At 53.2% G+C, this 20,337-nt stretch overlaps 9 protein-coding genes across 9 annotated transcripts; 5 read left to right on the forward strand and 4 right to left on the reverse strand.

Annotated features, from left to right (window-relative positions):
- Window positions 1-273: 273 nt before the first annotated feature.
- Window positions 274-2,130, forward strand: J4E86_003611 (uncharacterized protein; the record flags this gene model as incomplete). The annotated part of the gene is made up of 4 exons (XM_051444164.1): window positions 274-667; window positions 716-993; window positions 1,046-1,658; window positions 1,706-2,130. The coding sequence occupies 4 exons, from the start codon at window positions 274-276 to the stop codon at window positions 2,128-2,130; spliced, it is 1,710 nt and encodes a 569-aa protein (XP_051305659.1).
- A 1,359-nt stretch (window positions 2,131-3,489) lies between these two features.
- On the reverse strand, window positions 3,490-4,049 carry J4E86_003612 (uncharacterized protein; the record flags this gene model as incomplete). Its single annotated transcript, XM_051444165.1, has 2 exons — window positions 3,490-3,548; window positions 3,596-4,049. 2 exons carry the CDS (start codon window positions 4,047-4,049, stop codon window positions 3,490-3,492), a joined length of 513 nt encoding a protein of 170 aa, XP_051305660.1.
- A 456-nt stretch (window positions 4,050-4,505) lies between these two features.
- On the forward strand, window positions 4,506-6,166 carry J4E86_003613 (uncharacterized protein; the record flags this gene model as incomplete). The annotated part of the gene is made up of 3 exons (XM_051444166.1): window positions 4,506-5,274; window positions 5,324-5,906; window positions 5,956-6,166. 3 exons carry the CDS (start codon window positions 4,506-4,508, stop codon window positions 6,164-6,166), a joined length of 1,563 nt encoding a protein of 520 aa, XP_051305661.1.
- Window positions 6,167-6,916: 750 nt separating this feature from the next.
- J4E86_003614 (uncharacterized protein) lies at window positions 6,917-8,265 on the forward strand (the record flags this gene model as incomplete). Its single annotated transcript, XM_051444167.1, has 4 exons — window positions 6,917-7,120; window positions 7,171-7,261; window positions 7,312-7,642; window positions 7,692-8,265. 4 exons carry the CDS (start codon window positions 6,917-6,919, stop codon window positions 8,263-8,265), a joined length of 1,200 nt encoding a protein of 399 aa, XP_051305662.1.
- A 2,018-nt stretch (window positions 8,266-10,283) lies between these two features.
- On the reverse strand, window positions 10,284-11,304 carry J4E86_003615 (uncharacterized protein; the record flags this gene model as incomplete). Its single annotated transcript, XM_051444168.1, has 2 exons — window positions 10,284-11,039; window positions 11,221-11,304. The coding sequence occupies 2 exons, from the start codon at window positions 11,302-11,304 to the stop codon at window positions 10,284-10,286; spliced, it is 840 nt and encodes a 279-aa protein (XP_051305663.1).
- Window positions 11,305-12,150: 846 nt separating this feature from the next.
- Window positions 12,151-13,495, forward strand: J4E86_003616 (uncharacterized protein; the record flags this gene model as incomplete). Its single annotated transcript, XM_051444169.1, has 2 exons — window positions 12,151-12,922; window positions 12,969-13,495. The coding sequence occupies 2 exons, from the start codon at window positions 12,151-12,153 to the stop codon at window positions 13,493-13,495; spliced, it is 1,299 nt and encodes a 432-aa protein (XP_051305664.1).
- Window positions 13,496-13,561: 66 nt separating this feature from the next.
- On the reverse strand, window positions 13,562-15,123 carry J4E86_003617 (uncharacterized protein; the record flags this gene model as incomplete). Its single annotated transcript, XM_051444170.1, has 3 exons — window positions 13,562-14,866; window positions 14,989-15,020; window positions 15,075-15,123. 3 exons carry the CDS (start codon window positions 15,121-15,123, stop codon window positions 13,562-13,564), a joined length of 1,386 nt encoding a protein of 461 aa, XP_051305665.1.
- A 353-nt stretch (window positions 15,124-15,476) lies between these two features.
- J4E86_003618 (uncharacterized protein) lies at window positions 15,477-17,525 on the forward strand (the record flags this gene model as incomplete). Its single annotated transcript, XM_051444171.1, has 1 exon — window positions 15,477-17,525. The coding sequence occupies one exon, from the start codon at window positions 15,477-15,479 to the stop codon at window positions 17,523-17,525; it is 2,049 nt and encodes a 682-aa protein (XP_051305666.1).
- A 97-nt stretch (window positions 17,526-17,622) lies between these two features.
- Window positions 17,623-20,049, reverse strand: J4E86_003619 (uncharacterized protein; the record flags this gene model as incomplete). The annotated part of the gene is made up of 1 exon (XM_051444172.1): window positions 17,623-20,049. The coding sequence occupies one exon, from the start codon at window positions 20,047-20,049 to the stop codon at window positions 17,623-17,625; it is 2,427 nt and encodes an 808-aa protein (XP_051305667.1).
- Between the last annotated feature and the right edge of the window lie 288 nt (window positions 20,050-20,337).

A 20,337-nucleotide genomic window follows, 5' to 3' on the forward strand; every position in this document is an offset into this window, starting at 1 on the left:
ATGCACGGCAAGCAGCAAATGATCGTCCCAACAATCGCGGCCTTGTCTATTTTGGACAGAGTCTCAGTCAAGCATTCGTGGAGCTCAAATAAGAAAACACTCTTATATAAACCAGTCTCCTCAGGCGGATATCACGGCACGCTCAGCTTCAATCTTCAAACCATTCCTTCGTGCAGAGCACTATCTGTTTATTTCTATTCTCAAGAGCTGTGCTCATTTTACGTTTCGACACACCTCGTTTCAATCCTTCAAGATCAACCCCATACCATCACAATGAAGACTTCCATCTCCCTTCTCACTCTCCTCTCAGCCTCCTTCGTGGCAGCAGCTCCAGCGCCTTTCGTGGGCCAGGGACCTGTAGTCGCCGCTGGCACCGAGAATGTAGTCATGCCCTCTACAAACTTCGGTCGCCGCGAGGAAGACGTTGTGCAGAAGTTTGGCGAGAAAGCCCTCAAGCTCCGCGGTGCGCTCTTGGCAGCACGCGGTGGCATGGGCAAAGATAATGCTAATGCCGACGCCGAAGGTGCCAATGCTGAGGATGCTGCGGCGGCTGGCAACAATGGCGCTCAGGATCAGGCTGCACAGGATGCTGCCGATGCTGAGGAGGCCGCTCAGGGCAATGGCAAGGGCAAGGGCAAGAATGCCGATAAGCAAGCCGCTCAAGCAGGTACGTCTTGTCACAATCCTTTCCAAAGACTTCATTGACCCTCGATAGCCAAAGAGCAACAAGCTGCTGCCGATGCTCAGGCACAGCAGGATGCTGCCGCCGCCGAGATGATGAACCAGGGCCAGGCGCAGAATGCAACCGAGCAGATGGGAGCAGCAGACCAAGCTGCCGCCGATCAACAGGCTCAACAGGATGCTGCTGCGGGCATGAACCAAGACCAAGCAGAGAATGCGAACGACCAGCAGGCAGCGGACCAAGCGGCTGCTGACCAGCAGGCCGAGCAGGGCGCCGCCAACGGTATGGACCAAGCCACGGCCGACCAACAGGTATTTTTCAACACCCAGATCTCATATCAGAATGACTTATTGACTCTACCAGGCTGCTCAGGATGCCAAGCAGAACCAGGGTGCTATGGATCAAGCCGCAGCTGGCCAGCAAGAGGCTGCCATGGAAGCTGATCAGGCTGCCGCGGAGCAAGGCAACGGAAAGCAGCAACAGCAACAGGATGCCGTGGACCAAGCCGCAGCCGACCAGCAAGCCGCTCAACAGCAGGAGGGTGCTATGGGAGCCGACCAGCAGGCCGCCCAACAGGAGGGCGCCATGGACCAAGCCGCAGCTGATGAACAAGCCGCTCAACAGCAAGACGGCGCCATGGGAGCCGACCAGAATGCTGCACAGCAAAAGGGAGGCATGAACCAAGCCGCAGCTGATCAGCAAGCCGCAGCCGATGAGCAAGCCGCACAGCAGCAAGATGGCGCCATGGGAGCCGCCGAGCAGGACAAGGCACAGCAGCAACAGCAGGAGCTCGAGCAGGCCGCCGCCGAGCAGATGGCCGCTCAGCAGCAAGCCGACCAGCAGCAGAAGGAGAAGGACCAGGCCCAGATGGCAGCAGACCAGGCTCAGATGCAACAAGATGCCGCCAACGGCGCCAACGGAATGGACCAAGCTGCCGCTGATCAAGCTGCCGCTGACCAAGCCGCTCAAGCTGGAAGTAAGTGACATCCTCTCCATAAACCTTTCATCTACTAACAATCTCAGACGCTACTGGAGTCGTTGACGCTGGAGCCGCCGCCGGAGCCGCTGCCAATGGTACCGAGGCAAACAACGAAAACGGCAAGGGCAAGGGCAATGGCAAGAACAACGGCAAGGGCAAAGGAAAGGGAGAGGGCAAGGCCAACGGCAAGAACAACGGCAACAATGGCGTTGGACAGCTCCTCCAGGAAGCCGAAGCCGCTCTCCAGGCTGGTGGACAGCAGGGCCAACAGCAGGGTGGAGCCGGCGGTATCGAGGGCCTCCTCAGCAGCCTCCTCGGTGGCGGTGCTGGAGGTGCCGGCGCTGGAGCCGCTGCCGGTGCTGGTGCTGGAGCTGGAGCTGGCCAACAGAAGGCTGGTGGCATCGCAGGCCTCGACTTGAGCAGCCTCGGCATCGGACGCCGCTCGAAGAGGACCACCTTCCGTGCTTAGATATGAGAGACGACTGGGAGCTCATCGTTGAACGATGGAGTCCCACCACCCATGTAACCTTATGATTGTCACTGCTTCTAGATGAAGTATACAGCGAATAGATGAGTAGTAATGCCAACCCAAAATCATCATCGTTTCCCTCAAGTGCCTGTGCTCTGCCCCTTGGAATTGATTTACACATACTCTTCTCCCTCCATCCAGCCCAGCTGCTTCCACATATGCAGCTTATCCCACTCCTTGATCCATCCTTTGATCTTGCCATCTTCCACCTCGAAGATAGCTGCAGCATGCCATGCTGCCTTGTTCCCACTCGCCTTGATACCATTGTGTGCCTCGCCGCAGTGACTTCCACTAGCACTGTACCTCAGGCACACATGCCCACCTTTTGCGAAGATGACGTCGTAAGAGTCGATGTGTAGATCTGATACCGCTGCCATGACATTGGAATGCGACTCGGCGTATTCTTGGGGCGAGTTGACGCCGGGGAAGGTGGTTGGGGCGATGAAGTAGGCGTTTTCATGGCAGAGATGGGCAACGGTTTCGGCACCTTTGTTCTCCTTGGGTGAGTAGGCGAGGCGCATGTATTCTTTAACTATGTTGACATTGTTCTGTTGGGAGGTGTCAACGACATGTTGATACGTAGAGGTAGCTTTGACGAAGTCTTACTTGCTCCTCCTCGGTTTGAGATGTGCTCTGCTTAACGGGTGGATACTTTGTGTCTGACATTGTGATTTTTCCTGGCTTACCATGTGACGATGGTGACGCGGAGGGGTCATGGAGTGGCTATTATACGATATATGCTTGATGACGGCACGGCTTCATGATGATGTCATTCCTACAAGGCCTGAGACGATCACGGGAACATGATGGTACAGATACTGGATAGAAGGACAGTTTATTGGGGCTTGAGGTGGTGGACAACCGTAGCAGTGGAATATACGTAGTATTCTGTTACGTGGTCTACAAGTCGAGCGACGCTTTGGTATAGCTGCCGTGATATGGCATACGCTAGATATGCTCGAAACCAAACCAGAGTAGTAACCCACCTGAATGCTGATGATCCTAAGCCTTGAGCACTGATGTATACGAGGCTACGCGAACAAGCCTGTCCTTCTTCTCATACGCGTTCGACGCGTTGTCGCGTGGTCATGTGAGGCCCAAGAGAATACCTGCATGACGCTACTTGGTATGCGCGTGGTGCGATACGAAGGGATCTGAGCCGATGCCGCGTCTTTCCTAAAAGAACTATAGAAGGCATGCATCATCGTCGAAGCTTCGTCGGTCGGGCTTTGTGTGTCTGTCTACAATATCAGCGCCTGTTCATCTACCAGTGAAGGGCTGGCGTACACCGACGAAGCATCACGAGCCCTGGGCAAGAGCCAGGTCGAGTGCATCCATGCAGTCGACAGACATGCGTCCTATAATGGATCAATCGTAGTCCGGACGGCGTCTCAGCCGGTCATACTCTGGTCTCCGTCTGCATCCTCTGCCTGCGCGACTGGCCGACCGAGCTCCGCCAAGGAAGTCTTCAGCCGCGCAATACGCGCCTCGAGATAGTCAATCTCATCTTCTTGGTCCTCGCACGTGCGGTCCATGTCAGGCAAGGCCGTCACTGCGCGTCGTGCCTTTTGTATCTTGAGACGGATGTCGTTGGCGGCGGTCGCAACATGTTGGATCTCAAGAGGCCCTTCGGCGGCAAGCTGTGCGGGTATGGGTGTGGCTGCGGGCGGCTGAGCAGGCGCCTCGAGTATGCGCTTGAGCAGCTTGTGGAGGTCGGGGAGGATGTCAAACGTCGAGGGCGGAGGGAGGGCCGGGGTGCTCGCGGTCGGGGGTGGGGGCAGCGCTGGCGTTGCAGAGCCCGTGGGTGCAACTGAGGCTCGCGCTGAGGCAGGCGCATATGGCGTTGCGGCTCCGGACATGGTCGCGACGTCTTGCGAATTGGCGCGCAACAATGTCTAGCGTGGTGTTGCAGCTGTGGTCGCGACGACGCGTGGACGGGATGACGCTCCTTCCACGGGTAAGGCTGGCTGCAAGGGTGGTGATTGGATGGCGATTCCGTGGGCGATAATCGCTTTCGCTGTCTGATACGCGTTTCCAGATGTCAAAGCGATCGCCAAATAGCGCGGCTGCTGGTGTCACTCGAGATAAGTTCTGGCCGTGGGTTGTGGGGGGAATGTGGGCCTTTTGGCGGAAAGATTGTGACGTTGGCCGGCGATGCTTTTTTGAAGTCGACTGTTTTAGCCCCGCCAACCCTGCCCCTCCGTCAACAAGCCATTCACTGCTCCTTCCTCAACAACCCTCAAACCTTATTGCCTTGATAACTTCTTGGGTTTCATCGTTCCTTCTCCCCGGATTGACCTCATCAGCCCGCAATCATGGCCAAAGTCGACCAGAAGACGGTCCTCATTGTCATCGACGGCTGGGGTGTCGCGACTGAGAACTCGCGCAAAGATGGCGATGCTATCCTTGCTGCAGACACGCCCACCATGGACGAATTCGCAAAGGAGGGCTCCAAGACTGCCCAGGGTTACACCGAACTCGAGGCCTCTTCTCTCGCAGTCGGCCTGCCCGAAGGCCTGATGGGCAACAGCGAAGTCGGCCACCTGAACATTGGCGCCGGACGCGTCGTATGGCAAGACTCCGTCCGCATCGGACAGACCATTAAGAATGGAAAGTTGAAGGATGTAGACAACATCAAGAAGTCGTTCCAGCGCGCCATTGACGGTAACGGAAGGCTCCACTTCTGCGGTCTGGTTTCCGATGGTGGTGTCCACTCGCACATGGACCACCTCATTGCGCTCCTCAAGGTTGCAAAGGACCAGGGTGTCAAGGAGGCCTACATTCACTTCTTCGGTGACGGCCGAGATACCGACCCCAAGTCCGCGGTCGGATACATGGAGACTCTGCTGAAGGCGACCAAGGAGATTGGCCTGGGCGACATCGCGACAGTGGTCGGACGGTACTACATCATGGACCGCGACAAGAGGTGGGACCGTGTCGAGCTTGGTATGAAGGGTTTGGTCACTGGAGAGGGCGAGGAGAGCAGCGACCCCGTCGCAACCATCAAGGAGCGATACGCAAAAGACGAGAACGACGAGTTTCTGAAGCCCATCATTGTTGGAGGAAAGGAGCGAAGAATTCAAGGTATAACACTACGCTGAGCACCTGCATGTCTTCTTGCTGATTCGTCCAGACAACGACACCGTGTTCTTTTTCAACTACCGTTCCGACCGTGTTCGAGAAATCACTCAGCTGTTGGGTGATGTCGACCGCTCGCCCAAGCCCGAATTCCCGTACCCGCAGAACATCCACCTCACCACCATGACCTCGTACAACCCCAAATACACTTTCAACGTTGCTTTCGAGCCCCAGAGGATGACGGATGTTCTTGCCGAGACACTAGGAAAGCAGGGCGTCAAGCAGTGTCACGTTGCGGAGACCGAGAAGTATGCTCACGTAACCTTCTTCTTCAACGGTGGTGTCGAGAAGCAGTTCGAGAACGAGGAACGCGAGATGGTTCCCTCGCCCAGGGTAGCCACGTACGACCTAGAGCCGAAGATGAGTGCCATGGCTGTCGCAGAGAAGCTGTGCGAGCGCATCCAAACAGGCAAATTCGAGTTCCTCATGAACAACTTCGCGCCACCAGACATGGTCGGCCACACAGGTGTTTACAAGGCAGCCATCGAGGCCTGCACAGAGACCGACAAGGCTATCAAGAAGGTGTACGAACAGTGCAAGGAGAGCGGATACGTTATGTTTGTCACTGCCGATCACGGGTAAGTCCGCATCGCTGCACCTTTCGAGACAGTGCTAACAGGTTACAAGTAACGCGGAGGAGATGCTTACAGAGGAGGGCACACCCAAGACCTCCCACACTACCAACAAGGTGCCTTTCGTCATGGCCAACGCCCCAGAAGGCTGGAGCCTAAAGAAGACTGACGGCGTGCTTGGTGACGTCGCGCCTACCCTACTTGCGACTATGGGTCTTCAGCAGCCTGAAGATATGGACGGTCACAGCTTGCTTGTCAAGTCATAGGGTGTCATTTGTAATGAAGTTGTGAGACGAAAGTTTGAGATGCTTCGTCCTGAAAGTTTGCCTTCTTAGATTCATACACATATAGACGACACGAGCTATGATGTATAGAACCATGCATAGAACAATTTTGACAAGCAGCGACGCGCATAGCCATTGCTTTTCAGAGACCTTTCTTCCAGCTGTGGATTGATGGATGTTGCGATTAATGCTAGGATGATTGATCCCGGCTGAGCGGCTATGCGCTTGGCAACAGGGGTAAAGTCACCGGCGGGGAATCGTGTGGACCCCTCCTTACGTACTCCAGGGCGCGATAGCCTTCTTTTCGACACTCCCATGGCTTCGTAGCTGAATCCTCTATATTTACACTATTCGCGACACAGTTCATTGTACCGTCAACAGGCAGACTGGCCCCAATCTTGATCATCGCCAACACTATCCCGTCGCGTGCCATCAAGCAGCTCTACGCACGACCACCAACGTCGATCATAAGCCCATCGACTACCCTCAACTCGCTATTAACTTTCGCTATCACTACGCGATATCTACGCTGTGACACATGTTGTCATAACGTCACATCGCGCTTCCCCGACAACATCACCTGTCGGTTCCATTGTTTTCGAAACCCAACCTGAGGCATCGGTGCCCGACCACGCCCTCCCCAGGCCCTCGTAATCGCGACACGCACACGGCACGCCTACTGCAAACACTCCCCATCACGTCAGCTCTCTGAAAAGCGACTCGAACTTAACAATGGCAACTAGAACTTCCAACGGTGCGTCTGGAGCGCAGGGCGCGCAGACTGCGGCGCAAGTGCAGCCTTGCAGATACAAGACCGGCAAGACATTGGGCGCAGGCAGCTACTCTGTAGTCAAGGAGTGCGTGCATATCGACACGGGAAGATACTATGCGGCCAAGGTCATCAACAAGCGGCTCATGGCAGGCCGAGAGCACATGGTCAGCTCAGCCTTAAGCAACTGATGAACAATGAGACTGACAGGTACCAGGTCAGGAACGAAATCGCTGTCTTGAAAAGAGTATCCATGGGCCACAGGAACATTTTGACGCTTGTCGACTACTTCGAGACTATGAACAACCGTACGTGTTAGGCTTGCCTGGGCTGAATCTCCAGCTGACCTCTGCCATAGTGTACCTCGTTACCGACCTTGCGCTTGGAGGCGAACTATTCGACCGTATCTGCCGAAAGGGCAACTACTACGAATCCGATGCTGGCGATCTGATCCGTGCGACTCTTTCTGCTGTCGCATACCTCCACGACCACGGCATCGTACATCGAGACTTGAAACCCGAGAACCTATTGTTCCGAACTCCAGAAGACAACGCTGATTTGTTGATTGCCGACTTCGGACTGTCTCGCATTATGGATGAAGAGCAATTCCATGTCCTGACGACGACCTGCGGAACACCAGGATACATGGCACCTGAGATTTTCAGAAAGACTGGGCATGGAAAGCCAGTGTAAGATATACTGCACAACTTTGCGATCCATTGCTGACTCTGTTGGTAGTGACATCTGGGCGATTGGAGTTATTACCTACTTTCTCCTCTGCGGTTACACTCCGTTCGACCGCGACTCCAACCTCGAAGAGATGCAGGCCATCTTAGTCGCAGACTACTCCTTCACACCATTGGAATACTGGAGAGGTGTCTCCCTTACTGCCCGCGAGTTCATCCGCCGATGCTTGACCGTCGACCCCGCCGCCCGCATGACAGCCCATGAAGCGCTCTCACATCCTTGGATCACCGAGCTTGGCAAGAACAACGCTGATGGAGAGGAGGACCTACTGCCCACTGTCAAGAAGAACTTTAACGCGCGCCGCACACTACACGCAGCTATCGACACGATTCGCGCCATCAACCAGCTGAGAGCAGGTGGTGCCGCTGGCATGATGGATGGCCAGCGATCCGCTGAACCACGGAGAGGAGCCCCTCATGCCAACATTCCTCAACCCGCGGAGGAGCCTGATGACCCTATGGAGATCGACAGCAGAGGAAACGGCCACGGCCAGACTGAAGAGATGATACAGGAGCAAGAGCGGAGGATTAGAGAGACTCAGCAAGGCCTATGGGGCAAGCGATGATGAGCGTCATCTATGATCTCAACGTCAATTCTTTTCTCAGCACACGTTTTAGAGTGGATGTATTTGGCCCTCAGCGGAATCTCCTTTCGATCACATTTCATGTTCACATTAGCGAAGGCTGGCGCTGAAGCCCTTCTCTATGCGAATTGGTTTTGAGCAGCTCATTATACACAATGGTACCGATTCAACAGCACGCAAACTCTTTAAAGACGTGTTCTACAGAGATACAGCATACATTCGCGTCCGAACTCTCGATCCCCCAAACCATGATCTATCACACCTATCTCTTGAACAAACCTTCGGCTGACAGAGGGAGAGTATCTAGATGTTGTATACCAGGCCTACGTCAGCTCTGACCTCGTCTCTACACAACAACTCCCAGCCTCGATCCCAGTCGTCCAGCCCCTCACCCCACTTCAACTTTAGCATTCCCAAGTCTCTGGCCCGTGCCCAGAATGCCTCGAAGGCCGTATACAAATCCTTGAAGTATTGTTCTCCAGCCACCTCAATGCCCTTTTCTTGCAACAAACTTGCATTGACTATGTTCAACGAAGCTCTGTCGGCGAGGCGTTGCGCTGCTTTTTCTGGGTCTTGAGGCGCGACTTCACCACCGACTGTCACCAGTGTGAAAGGGATGTTGGTTGATAATGACGACAGCGCGGACCGCCAATTTGCGTTTGCTCCCGGGCGAGCGCCGAAGTCGAAGAGTAGGGTACGTGATGTACCAGAAATCTTGATTTGATTGACTGTGTCGTCGAAGTCGTCGTAGAGAACTACGGTGTCGTACCACCCCGTTCTCTTGATCGCGTCGATAGAGGCTTTCGAACTAACTCCGATAATGCGATCAGGTTCATGATCAACGGACCGACAGTTTCGGAGCGCATACGCAAAGCAGGAAGCTGTTTTACCACTCGCATTCAACAAGACAACCGTAGCACCTCCCAAATCGGCGTCCTCAGCGCTCCACTCCCCGTTTCCCGTGGGATGTATTCTCCTCTTTTGACTTTCCTCTTCGTCTCTCTGACAAGTGAAGACATAGTGGCAGAGATTGTGGCCAACGGTAAACGGGCCCATCATCAACGCTGCCCAACCCAATTGATCTCTTTCCTTCATCTCGCCGGCGGATTGTGGAAGTGGACCGCAAACACGATACCGGTTATACAGCTTCCACAAATGCTGTCTATGCGCATCTACTACAACAATCTGATCCTGAATCACACTTCCATCTCGTGCGTCTCTAGCTCTTTCTACAGTTACGTCCTCCCATTCGGTACTGCTCGGTAGATACCCGTATACGCTCATTCCTTTCTCGATTCCATCAACCGTGCTTTCTAGTATCTCAGCGTAGCCCCATGCAGCAACGCGACCGTATTTGGTAGGATCGTTGTACGTAGGTGGTGTTGTAGAAGGAAGCGGATATGTGTCGTACCAACCCATTAGGTGGCCGATGCGTGCGTAGGAGAGGTTGTTTGTTGTAAGGCCTAGGATTTTGGTACGGAGGCGGAGGAAGGAGGAGGGAAGGGGGGGAAGGGGTTTGGAAGTGAGGGGAACGAGATGATGAGTCGTGTAGTTTGCAAGGGACAGGATGTGCGTAGCTGGCTGGGTAGATAGTGTTGATGAAGGCATATTGTTGACAGGTTTAATGGTGAGCTAACCAAGATTACAGCAGTCTTTCCGGGTACTGATTGTGGCGAGCGCTGTCGGTATAGATATGGAGGCATATCTGCAACATCCTCAGTGTCGTATATCACTTCAACACGCGTTGGCCAAGACAAGGCTTATCGGAAACACTACTTAGTCCCCTGTGACTCAGATAGCCATCCACCCGAGGAACCCCTTACGGGCGTATCAGTCGATTGGAAGCGAGATATAGATGATGTCTAACCAATTGATGAATCCCCATGCTTACGGCCAAGAATATTGCGGGGCTCAAAAGGGCGTTCTGCTCTAACCAATCCGGGTTGGCAGTGGCATGCTTGCATGAGAACCACCACTCCTTGCGCCTTTCTCTGATCCTTCTATGCAAAGTTGTTATCCGTGTGCGTTCCTTCGGTGCCATTCTCCCGTTTTTCATTCTTCTTATCTCCGTCAACGACCCTGCCACCCGCTTTCCGTCTACTTTGGACCAAGGCCTTAATTAGCGCGACTGTAGCTTCCCATCCTTCTCTCAGCTTGTCCGCACTATCACTTAGATCGGGTACGTGGAGGAACACGACAGGCCTCTCGTCTTGCTTGATACCGAAGTAGTGCGCTAGGCTGTTGTAGTAGATGAAGCCACACAAGAAGTTTCCAGCATCGTTACTAATCCGTACGTCGGGGCATCCTTCGTCGGTCGTAGTGCCATCAACAGATGTGTACCCCAGATTGGCTTTCCAGTGCGCGAGGACCTCGGATGTATCAAAGCTAGTGTTCAGTTTGGGCGGATACTTTGAAGATGGGAAGTGCTTTTCCATTTCAGAATCGTCGAATCGTTGGCCATCTACGTCAGGAATCTTCCCATATCCACGCCCTTGAGACCCTTGCTCGATGGCGAAGTATTTCCGTCCAGCTGCTAGGCCGATGTGCAGCACGACATCTGGAGGAGGGTAGAGAGGGTTGGCTGGTGGAAGGAGCTCGGGAACGAGATTGACGACATTATTGTATGCCACGCGGATAGGCTCGTAGTGAACGTGTATGTTTATCGGCGTTTGGTTCTTGGGTGATTTTGGTATCAGGGCCGGAAGTGTAGACGCAATCTCCCAAGAAGAGTTCTTTGGGAACTTCTCTAGAAAGGGCTAGGTTTACGTTAGTCATTTTCTTGAATCCACCCAACCGTCTGGCTGGAAACATGTCGATGAGGCAGATCAAGGCATGCTCTGGAACACCGGAATGTGAGAAAGTTGATCCAGGTCTCACTCAAACATGATTGGGAGGCCTTGAATTGATTATCGACACAGGAAAGAGATTAAAACTTACTCCAAAGCCCGTAACTAAGACTGTGACTGGCTTCTCCCCCTCTTCACTCGGAGGCTGTGGAGCAGCGTAGGATGTAGGCGGCATCGATGATCGGACTTAGCGGGAATTAGAGGTACTAAACGCAATCAACCAGGCAGTATTGAGGATGAACTATTACGACGTTAGTACCTGCAGCGGGTGTTTTTGTGTCAGTGGGTCGAGAAGGGTATTGCCTGTAATGATGATGTACAAAAGAGCGACTTGATGACGGCATAGAGGCTAGGACGAAGGTCACGTTTACACCTGCCTAGGAAGGGACTTCACACACGCGCGAACAGCAACTTACGATTATCGGAAATTCCAGATGGGTCAGGGATGCACGCCCATTGCAGATCGCGCTTTCAAAAGGCATCGTGGCCAGGTCGTGTTCGGCACTCGGTTAGGTCGAAGCGGCATCTTGGTCTTCCAAATGGTTTAGCGCCAGCCAGAATCCCTGGGGCCCTCGTGCGATGCCTCAACCGCCGACTTTGTTCCCGAATGCTTACCCCACATGTTTACCTTCCAGACCCCACATAGCAGCGCGTCGCCTATCGCCACCAGACGCTTGCTCTCTCGGATGGGGTGTTCTGCAACGCGCTCGGTATCGGGTAGTGCACTTGCTAATATGACGCGTATGCCGTCGCGTGTTAGCAAGTGGATGATTTGTTATTTGGGTGCTGCAGGGCTATTGCATAAGTCCGCAGTCAATGACGTTGAGTGAGCTGTCGTCTCTCATCGTCCCGAGGTCGGTGTGACTTTCGGATCAGAACCAAGGTAAGTGCGCATAACGGTGATTGGCAAGCGTCAAGTTCTCTTTCCATTGCACGATGCAGTCGCGTCGTTGATATCAAGCTAACAGCACATTGAAAGACAGTTCCCCCAACCGCACGCCTATACACTCGGGACATCACAATGGCTTCCACGGGCTCGTCTTCGAAATCCTACTCGCTCGCCGTAGTAGGCGGTGGGATATCCGGCCTCTGCCTCGCCATAGGCCTCCTCCAGTACGATATCCCGCTTACGATTTACGAAGCCGCACCACACTTTGGCGAAATTGGTGCTGGGGTTGCGTTTGGACCTAATGCCGGCCGTGCCATGGAGCTCCTGTCTCCTAAAATATACCAGGCTTTCTTGAAATGCAAGACAGGCAATGCGGACAATTCCAAGTCCGACTCATGGTTCACGATACGGGTGGGTGATGCTAGGAAAGAAGACAAGGAAGGATACGTGAGGGAAGGCAAGAAGGTCGGCGATGCCCTGTTCGATGTGCCTATGCACTCGGGAGGAGGACGCGGCGGCGTGTACAGAGCCCACTTCCTTGACGAACTCGTCAAAGAGATGCATGACGGTGTTGCCAAATTCGATAAGAGACTTGTAGAGCTGGGCGAGGCTCAAGATGGCTCTGGAGATGTAGTGCTCACGTTCGCTGACGGTTCCACCGCACAACACAGCGCTGTAATTGGATGCGACGGCATCAAGTCTTTAACGCGAAAGTGGCTAGTTGGGAGAGATAACCCTGCCTCCAAGGCTGTATTCTCCGGAAAGTACGCTTATCGAGGGCTGATACCTATGGATGAAGCTGTGGAGATACTGGGCGATGATGCAGCGCGGAACAGCCAGATGTATCTTGGATACCATGGCCACTTGCTCACCTTTCCAATTGCGCATGGCAAAACGATGAACGGTAAGGCTAGTCATCGTCCAAAGTGCTGTCTTGCTAACAGCCACAGTGGTTGCATTTAGCTCTCGCGATACCTGGGAAGACGAGAAGTGGGTTGTGGCCACATCGAAACAGGAAATGGAAGACGACTTCCAAGGCTGGGGCCCACATGTCACGAAGATTGTCAAGGCCATGCAGAAGCCAGACATCTGGGCGCTGTTCGAGCATCCACCCTGCGACACATACACGAAGGGCCGCGTTTGCTTGCTTGGAGATGCAGCGCACGCGACCACGCCTCACCAAGGGGCTGGTGCCGGCCAGTGTATAGAAGACTCTTACATCCTCGCCAATCTGGTCAAGGACGCGAACGACGTCAATGGTTTGCAGCGAGCATTCAGCGCCTTCGACCAAGTCAGACGAGAGAGGACGCAGAAGATCGTGAAAACAAGCCACGAAGCTGGTCAAATGTATGAATTCGAACTGTTCGGGGACGACCTTGACAAAATTGAGGAAAGCTATAAGCATAGAATGCGATGGATCTGGGACATTGACTTAGAGGCGCAATTGGAGCAAGCGCAGCAGATCATGAAACAATGAAATTGAGATATGTTCCCCAAGTTATACTCCGGTCGACAAGTCTCGATGCTCGACAAAGCCTCGTGTCTAATCAATGACATCATCTCTCAGAGCAAAGATCTGCTTCAACACTTCGTCTGTCTTGGCACCAATCCCGTTGTGATACATTGTGTTCGTGATGAAAGTCTTGCAGCCTTTGATGGTGTTCGCCGTCTCCATACTCAGATCGAGGTCAACGTACATGTCGTCCATGTAGACTGCAGCATAGGCCGGTACCTCGTTCTTTCTCAATTGCTCTTTGTCGTACAGTTGCGGCCAATCTTTCTCTTCAGCTAAGAGGTTACCAACAGTCTTGAGCTTAGCGAGCTCCGGGTAAACATCGAACATGAAAGGGTAGATCATCTCGCCTGTGAAGTAGACAGGCTCATCTCCATCTACGCGCGAGAGTGAGAACTCAGGATATTTCGGGAGTAGGCGCTCCGCAGACCAATTCGAGGCCTGGCCTTGACAGTAGATGGGTTCATGGAGGAGAGCATAGATGACGTTAGAGTCCCAGCTCTGCGCTGCCTCCAAGGCGAGTACATTAGGTCGTGTAAGATGTCCGAATTGGGTCAGATCGGTATCGGCGCGAAGCACAAACTCGTGGACGTCATCGAAGCCTCCGTGCTTGCCAAAGTAGATTCCCAGTTGTAGAAAACGACGTGCAGAGAGATGGCCTTCGCCGCCTTGTACACGCACCGTAGTATCTCCGAAACGGGAGAGAAGCTTGACAATGCGTTTGACGCGGTCGACATCTTCGGGATACTTCGCGTAGTATCCCTCGTTCCTGCTCTTGACACGCGCGTAAAGCCGCTCGTAAACTTCATCAGGCCCGTCTCTGAGGGGTGGCAGGCCGCCGAACAGGAACGCCTCTTTGACTCCTTCGGGGAAGAAAGACAGATAGGTCAAGCAGCAGAAGCCGCCGAAGCTCTGACCCATGATACTCCATTTCTTCTTCTCTTCGGGATAGTCTTCTGTCAGGGCTTTCCTTACAGCCTCACAGTCTTTGACGATACTATCAGCCCTGAAACTCTTCATATACTCTGCTTGTACCTTCTCATCGCCTCTCAATTGTAGACTTGACTGGCTGATGGCAGTTGAGAGACCAGTGCCACGTTGATCCAGCATGAGCACTTGGTAGCCTTTTTCGAGAATGGTCTGGGTCCAGGATACCTTCTCGGGACTACGACATTCGAAGCCCGGGCCGCCCTGTAAGTAGACGAGCCATGGGAGTTGGGTTTTCGTGCGATCGAGGTGCGAAGTGGGTGTGTAGTCTGCAGGCTTCTCGGCTTTCAGAGCCGAGCGAGCGAAGAGTTGGATCGTTCCTGCTGAGGGGTTCGCTTCGAGATGGAACTGTCAGCACAATCTTTGTCATCGCTCAATTTTCAGATCAGTTGCCTTATCCAAGGCCATAAGTTTCAGATTCATCTGTTGTCTAATGAATGAGAGGACTGCATACAATAATCTCTGGGTACCTGGAAGAAGTGCTCCGTTATCCGGAGCTTGCCTATCTGTAATTAGCCATGAGTCGTTGTAGATGAAACAGAAACACCGTAATTACCAGGCACCAAGTGACTTCTCTGCTCGAGGATCTTTGCTGCTTGTATCATATTTGTAGTTGAACAAGTGTCGGGTGCAAGGTGGGGAGTGAATGTATACGGTCTTATCGATAAGCCCCCAACTCCGTAGTGCCTGCTCCGAAGGATTGGCGATATTGAAGGCGCTGCACGCGACAATCCGCAACCGTAAGTTTGCGCTTAATCGTTACAATAATTACGATTCAAACACTCTAGCCTTGGTCGACCCGTCATTCGCATCAATAGGAACAAGTTGGTGTATCATCAACGTCGGCGCTGGGAAAATTTACAACTGAGGGGCAAACGCGGAGAACTTTCCACCGCAGACCGAGTAGTCACCACACTGCCTTTACACAACTGCGTCGTCTCGTTTTCGAATCTGAAACATGGCTAAAGATAAGAAGAAGGCGGCAGCGGGAGGCAAAGCAGCAGCTAAGGCTGCAAAGGCTGCTAAGCAAGAGAAGAAGGCAGGCAAGAAAGACAAAAAGGTCGCATCCAAAACACAGGAAGTCGACTCTGATGCGGAAGATGTTGACCTGGATGATATCTTAGCCCAATATGCAAAAGAGCAGGAACAACACCATGCTATCACCGAAATACCCGCTGAGCCGCCGTCTGCCCGAACTTCGAGCACCCTCCTCGCCAATCCAGCGAACGAGAATGAGATCTTCTTGTTCGGAGGCGAATACTTCAACGGAGCCACCGCCAAGTTCTTCAACGATCTCATGATTTACAACGTCAAGCAGGATTCTTGGAAGCAGGTCACAAGTCCGAACTCACCACTTCCTCGATCTGGACACGCTTGGTGTCGCGCTGCCAACACGAAAGAAATCTACCTGTTTGGTGGAGAGTTCAGCTCTCCGAAGCAAGGGACCTTCTATCACTACAACGACTTCTGGAAGCTCGATCCGGTCTCTCGAGAATGGACGCGCATGGAGGGAAAGAGCAAGACCGCTGCCCCACCAGCACGGAGTGGACATCGCATGGTTGGCTTCAAACAGTACATCATCTTATTTGGAGGTTTCCAGGATACGTCTGCGACTACCAAATACTTGAATGATCTTTGGATCTACGACTGCGTCAACTTCTCATGGCACACGCCAAAACTGCAAGCAGCTCGCGCAGTACCAGATGCACGATCGAGTTTCAGTTTGTTGCCGCACGAGCAAGGCGCAGTCATCTATGGCGGTTACTCTCGTGTCAAGACGCAAGCTGGTGGCAAGCAACAGCAACAAGGCAAGGGCAAGAAGAGCAGCAGTGGCGGTCCGGCATCGCGCATGGTGCTAAAGCCTAAGGTTCACGACGACACCTGGTTCATACGTATCACACCACCACCTGCTGATCAACCATCCACTACCCTTCCAACTGTGTCTTGGGAGAAGCGAAAGAAGCCCGCGAATGCGCCAAACCCACCACGTGCAGGTGCGACAATGGCTTACCACAAGGGTCGCGGTGTTCTTTTCGGTGGTGTGCATGATGTAGAAGAGAGTGAAGAGGGCATTGACTCTGAGTTCTTCAATCAGCTGTTCATCTGGAATGTCGAGCGCAACCGATATATGCCACTCACTCTACGTCGGCCGAAGCTGAACGCAAACAAAAAGGCTGCACAGCAAGCGAACATCAGCCGACGGGATCGTGGCAAGGCCGCAGAAGAAGAGCTGCTGGCTAATCTCAAGGCTCTCGAAATGAAAGCCGGTGTAGTTACAGATGCGGATTCTGACGACGAAGCGAAGAAAGCGAAGGAAGAGGAAGAAGAGGAGGAGGCACGTCCAGAGAAGCCGAAGATATTCGAGTTCCCACATCCACGTTTCAACGCCGCACTTACGGTTCAAGCTGATACACTCTATATCTACGGTGGTACCTACGAGAAAGGCGACCGCGAGTTTACCTTTGACGAACTCTGGTCTGTCAATCTCAACCATCTGGATGGTGTCACCGAAATCTTCAAGCGCGAGCTCGAAGACTGGCAAGGCAGTGAGGATGAAGCCGACTCGGACGAAGAAGACGAGGAAGACTCTGAGGACGATGAAGAAGGTGAGGATGACGACAAGTCTGTATCGACAGCACCCACGAGTGTCACAGAATCCCCTGCCGTTGCACCCATTCACTCCGAAGACCTTGGTCCTCAGGAAGAGATATCCGCGCTCACCGACACGCTTCCACATCCCCGTCCCTTCGAATCCTTGCGCGACTTTTACGCGCGCACTTCAGAGCAGTGGCAGAATATCATCCTGGAAGAGTTGGATAGGAAGGGAAAGAGCGCAGAGAAGAGCCCGAAGGAAGTTAAGAAAATGGCATTCGAGAGGGCAGAGGAGAAGTGGTGGGATTGCAGGGAGGAGATTCGTGCGCTTGAAGATGAACAGGAGGCAGCGGGCATCGGTGAGGTCGTTAGTCTGGCGGATAAGGAAGGCGCTGGGGTGGGAAGGAGAAGATAGTACCAGACACGAGCTTGGGGAAGTTGAAGCTTGGCATGTACATATTCTGCTCGAGAACAAAAGTCTACTTCAAGAAGTAAAAACGCTATCGCCTCATTTACATGATGGCTTCAACGACTTCAGACACCCAGTCTAGCTGAACTGAACTGACACGCTTCGCCCACGCCTTGCCAGTAAATACAAACTCATTAAACACGATAGCCTCCAACTTCTTCCCAAACAGCACTGAGCTGGGATGAATCGCCACCGTTTGGTTACCGATCATCGTCTTGTAGCTACCATCTGGCATCAATCTCGCTGTATTGGAGATGAAGCCGCGCAGCATGCATGCCAATATGGCTTGACTCCTAGCTTCCGAAGGTGCATTATCGGACTCTGCGTCGTCAGCCGAAAGCAGCTTCTGTTGTCTACATTGTTCCCGCAGTTGCTTCCTGATGTTCATTACGTTCTCCATTGCGCGGTGGGATACGTAGTGCTTGTCACACCAAGCACGACGCTGTGACTTGAGTTCAGCGGCGTATCGCTGAACAGTAATGAGAAGTGTGAGGTGATCGCCTTCTCGACGATGTAGCTCACGCCGGACTTCCTCTGCCTCTTCCTTGCGCTCTTCGGTGACAAGATTCAGGAAGACCTCCTCGACGCTGAGTGCGGATATGATATCGATCACGTCGAGTAGGCAATCGCGCTCTGGCTTTGCTGCTTCGACTAGCACTCGGCCTAGCGTGGGCGTGAGCGGGAACTTGGCAATCTTGAGACCAATGTCGCTAATTTCACCGGTGTCTGTCAACGCTTGCAAGTGCAGTAGTTGCAGAAGAGCCTTCTCTAGAGCTTCTCGTGGTGGCCGATCAAGGAATGGGAAGCCGAGTACGTCATCGATACCTCGCGCCTTCATTGTCAAAATAGCCTGACTGAGGTCGCAACGCAAAATCTCAGGCGTGGTACGTTCTTCCATAGATTCGTAACCGTTTTCAGTATACAACCGATAACACTGACCAGGTGCTTCACGACCAGCTCGACCTTTGCGTTGGATAGCTGCAGACTTAGAGATAGGCTTCACAAGCAGCGATTCGAGACCTAGGCGACTGCGAAATTGCTTTATCTTCGATTTTCCGCAGTCAATCACAAAGCGGACGCCAGGGACAGTGACTGATGTTTCGGCGATGTTTGTTGCGAGGATGACGCGGCGTGTGCGATAGGGCGTTGGCTGGAAGATGCGCTGTTGGGCGTGTTGTGGAAGGGCGGCGAAAAGAGGTAGCGCAAGAAGTTTAGGGACGTCGTCGTCCATGTTTTCAGCATAGTCGTTGATGAGCTTTTCGAGTCCCTCGATAGTATCTTGACCCGTGAGAAAGACCAGTATGTCGCCTGGCAGAGGCTCCTTGTAATGTATCTGGAAGACGAGCTTGAGAGCTGCTTCGACCCAGTCTTGTGTTGGTTGCGGCAAGTATACTGTTTTGACGGGGTATTGCCGTCCCTCTACAAAGCATGTCGAAACGTTTCCTTTACTTTCCGTAGTAGGTTTCGCGATCGCCTTCTCGGTGTTCGACACAGGCTGACTGTCTCCGAAGAACTTGACGAGACTTTCCACGTCTGCCGTAGCACTCATTACTACGACTTTGAGCGGATGCTTCCTCGCCACGCTACCTTCTTTAGCGGATAATAGATTGCGTAAGAACCCAAGGATCAAGTCGACATTTACACTTCTTTCGTGGACCTCATCTACTACAACGGCGCTGTACTGCAACATGTTGGGATCTCTGAGCATCTCTTGAAGCAGCATACCCTCCGTCAGAAACTTGACTTTGGTGTGCTTTCCAGCCGCAGTGTCGAAACGAACGCTGTATCCAACCTTGGCAGTAGGGCCTTTGTCTCCAAGTAAGCTACCCATCTCATCCGCGACGCGTCGTGCCAGGGAGATCGCCGCCACTCTTCGAGGTTGCGTGATCGCTATACACCCGGTACACCAGGACTCATTGGCCAAAAATTGCGGCACTTGTGTCGATTTTCCGGAACCAGTCTCTCCGGTCAGCACGAGGACGTTGTTTCTTTGCAGAGCTGCTCTGATGATGTCCGCTTGAGGCCATATTGGAAGCGACTTGCGGACAAGCCGCAACTCATCACGCTTCTGAATGACATGCGACGGCACTCTTAAGTCTTGTTGAGAGGTACGAGGTCTGTCGGCCTGTTTGTTCTTTGGTCGAGCTTGTTGTCCGGGGTTTGGTTGAGGGTTGATAGGTTGAGGTGCATCTAATTTCGTGCGCTTGTGCGCCTCTGCTTGCCGCGCAACTGGAATTTCGACAACGCTTTCCGTTCCTTTGGGTTCGGCGACGGGCTTAGGGTGCTCCGCAGTAGAACTGGGGGTGTCATCGTCGGAATGGTCGAACTTGATCAACACGCCGGCTCCCTTCTTGCCACTCCAGCCATCTTTCGCTGGCTGAACTCTCTTTCTCTTCTTGCCTTTCTTCAATTCCACGGGGAGGTCCTTCGCGCCGTCAACTTTTGGTTCGCTGCTCTTTCCGTTGGACATCTTCGTTGTTGCGATTGGAACCCGCGTTTCACGTTGCCAAAACTTTTCCGCTCTTCCCAAGATCGTTATCGATAAGCTTACTAGCGTGATACGCGCGTGCACGTGCCGGTGGCCCATAGCCCCACCTGGGCACCTGGGCACCTGGGCACATTCTCGGTCGCTCGTTGATCACTCATCGCATTGCTGGCGATGCGTAGCAGGACGTGATTGTATCTTCTGGTGTTCGGTGGTATTTATCCCGACGCTATGCATTCAATGGTTGACCCCGCCGCTGGGGACGATCAACCG

Source organism: Alternaria arbusti (genome assembly GCF_024043155.1).
Source record: "Alternaria arbusti strain BMP 1465 chromosome Unknown scaffold_3, whole genome shotgun sequence".
NCBI lineage: Eukaryota > Fungi > Ascomycota > Dothideomycetes > Pleosporales > Pleosporaceae > Alternaria > Alternaria arbusti.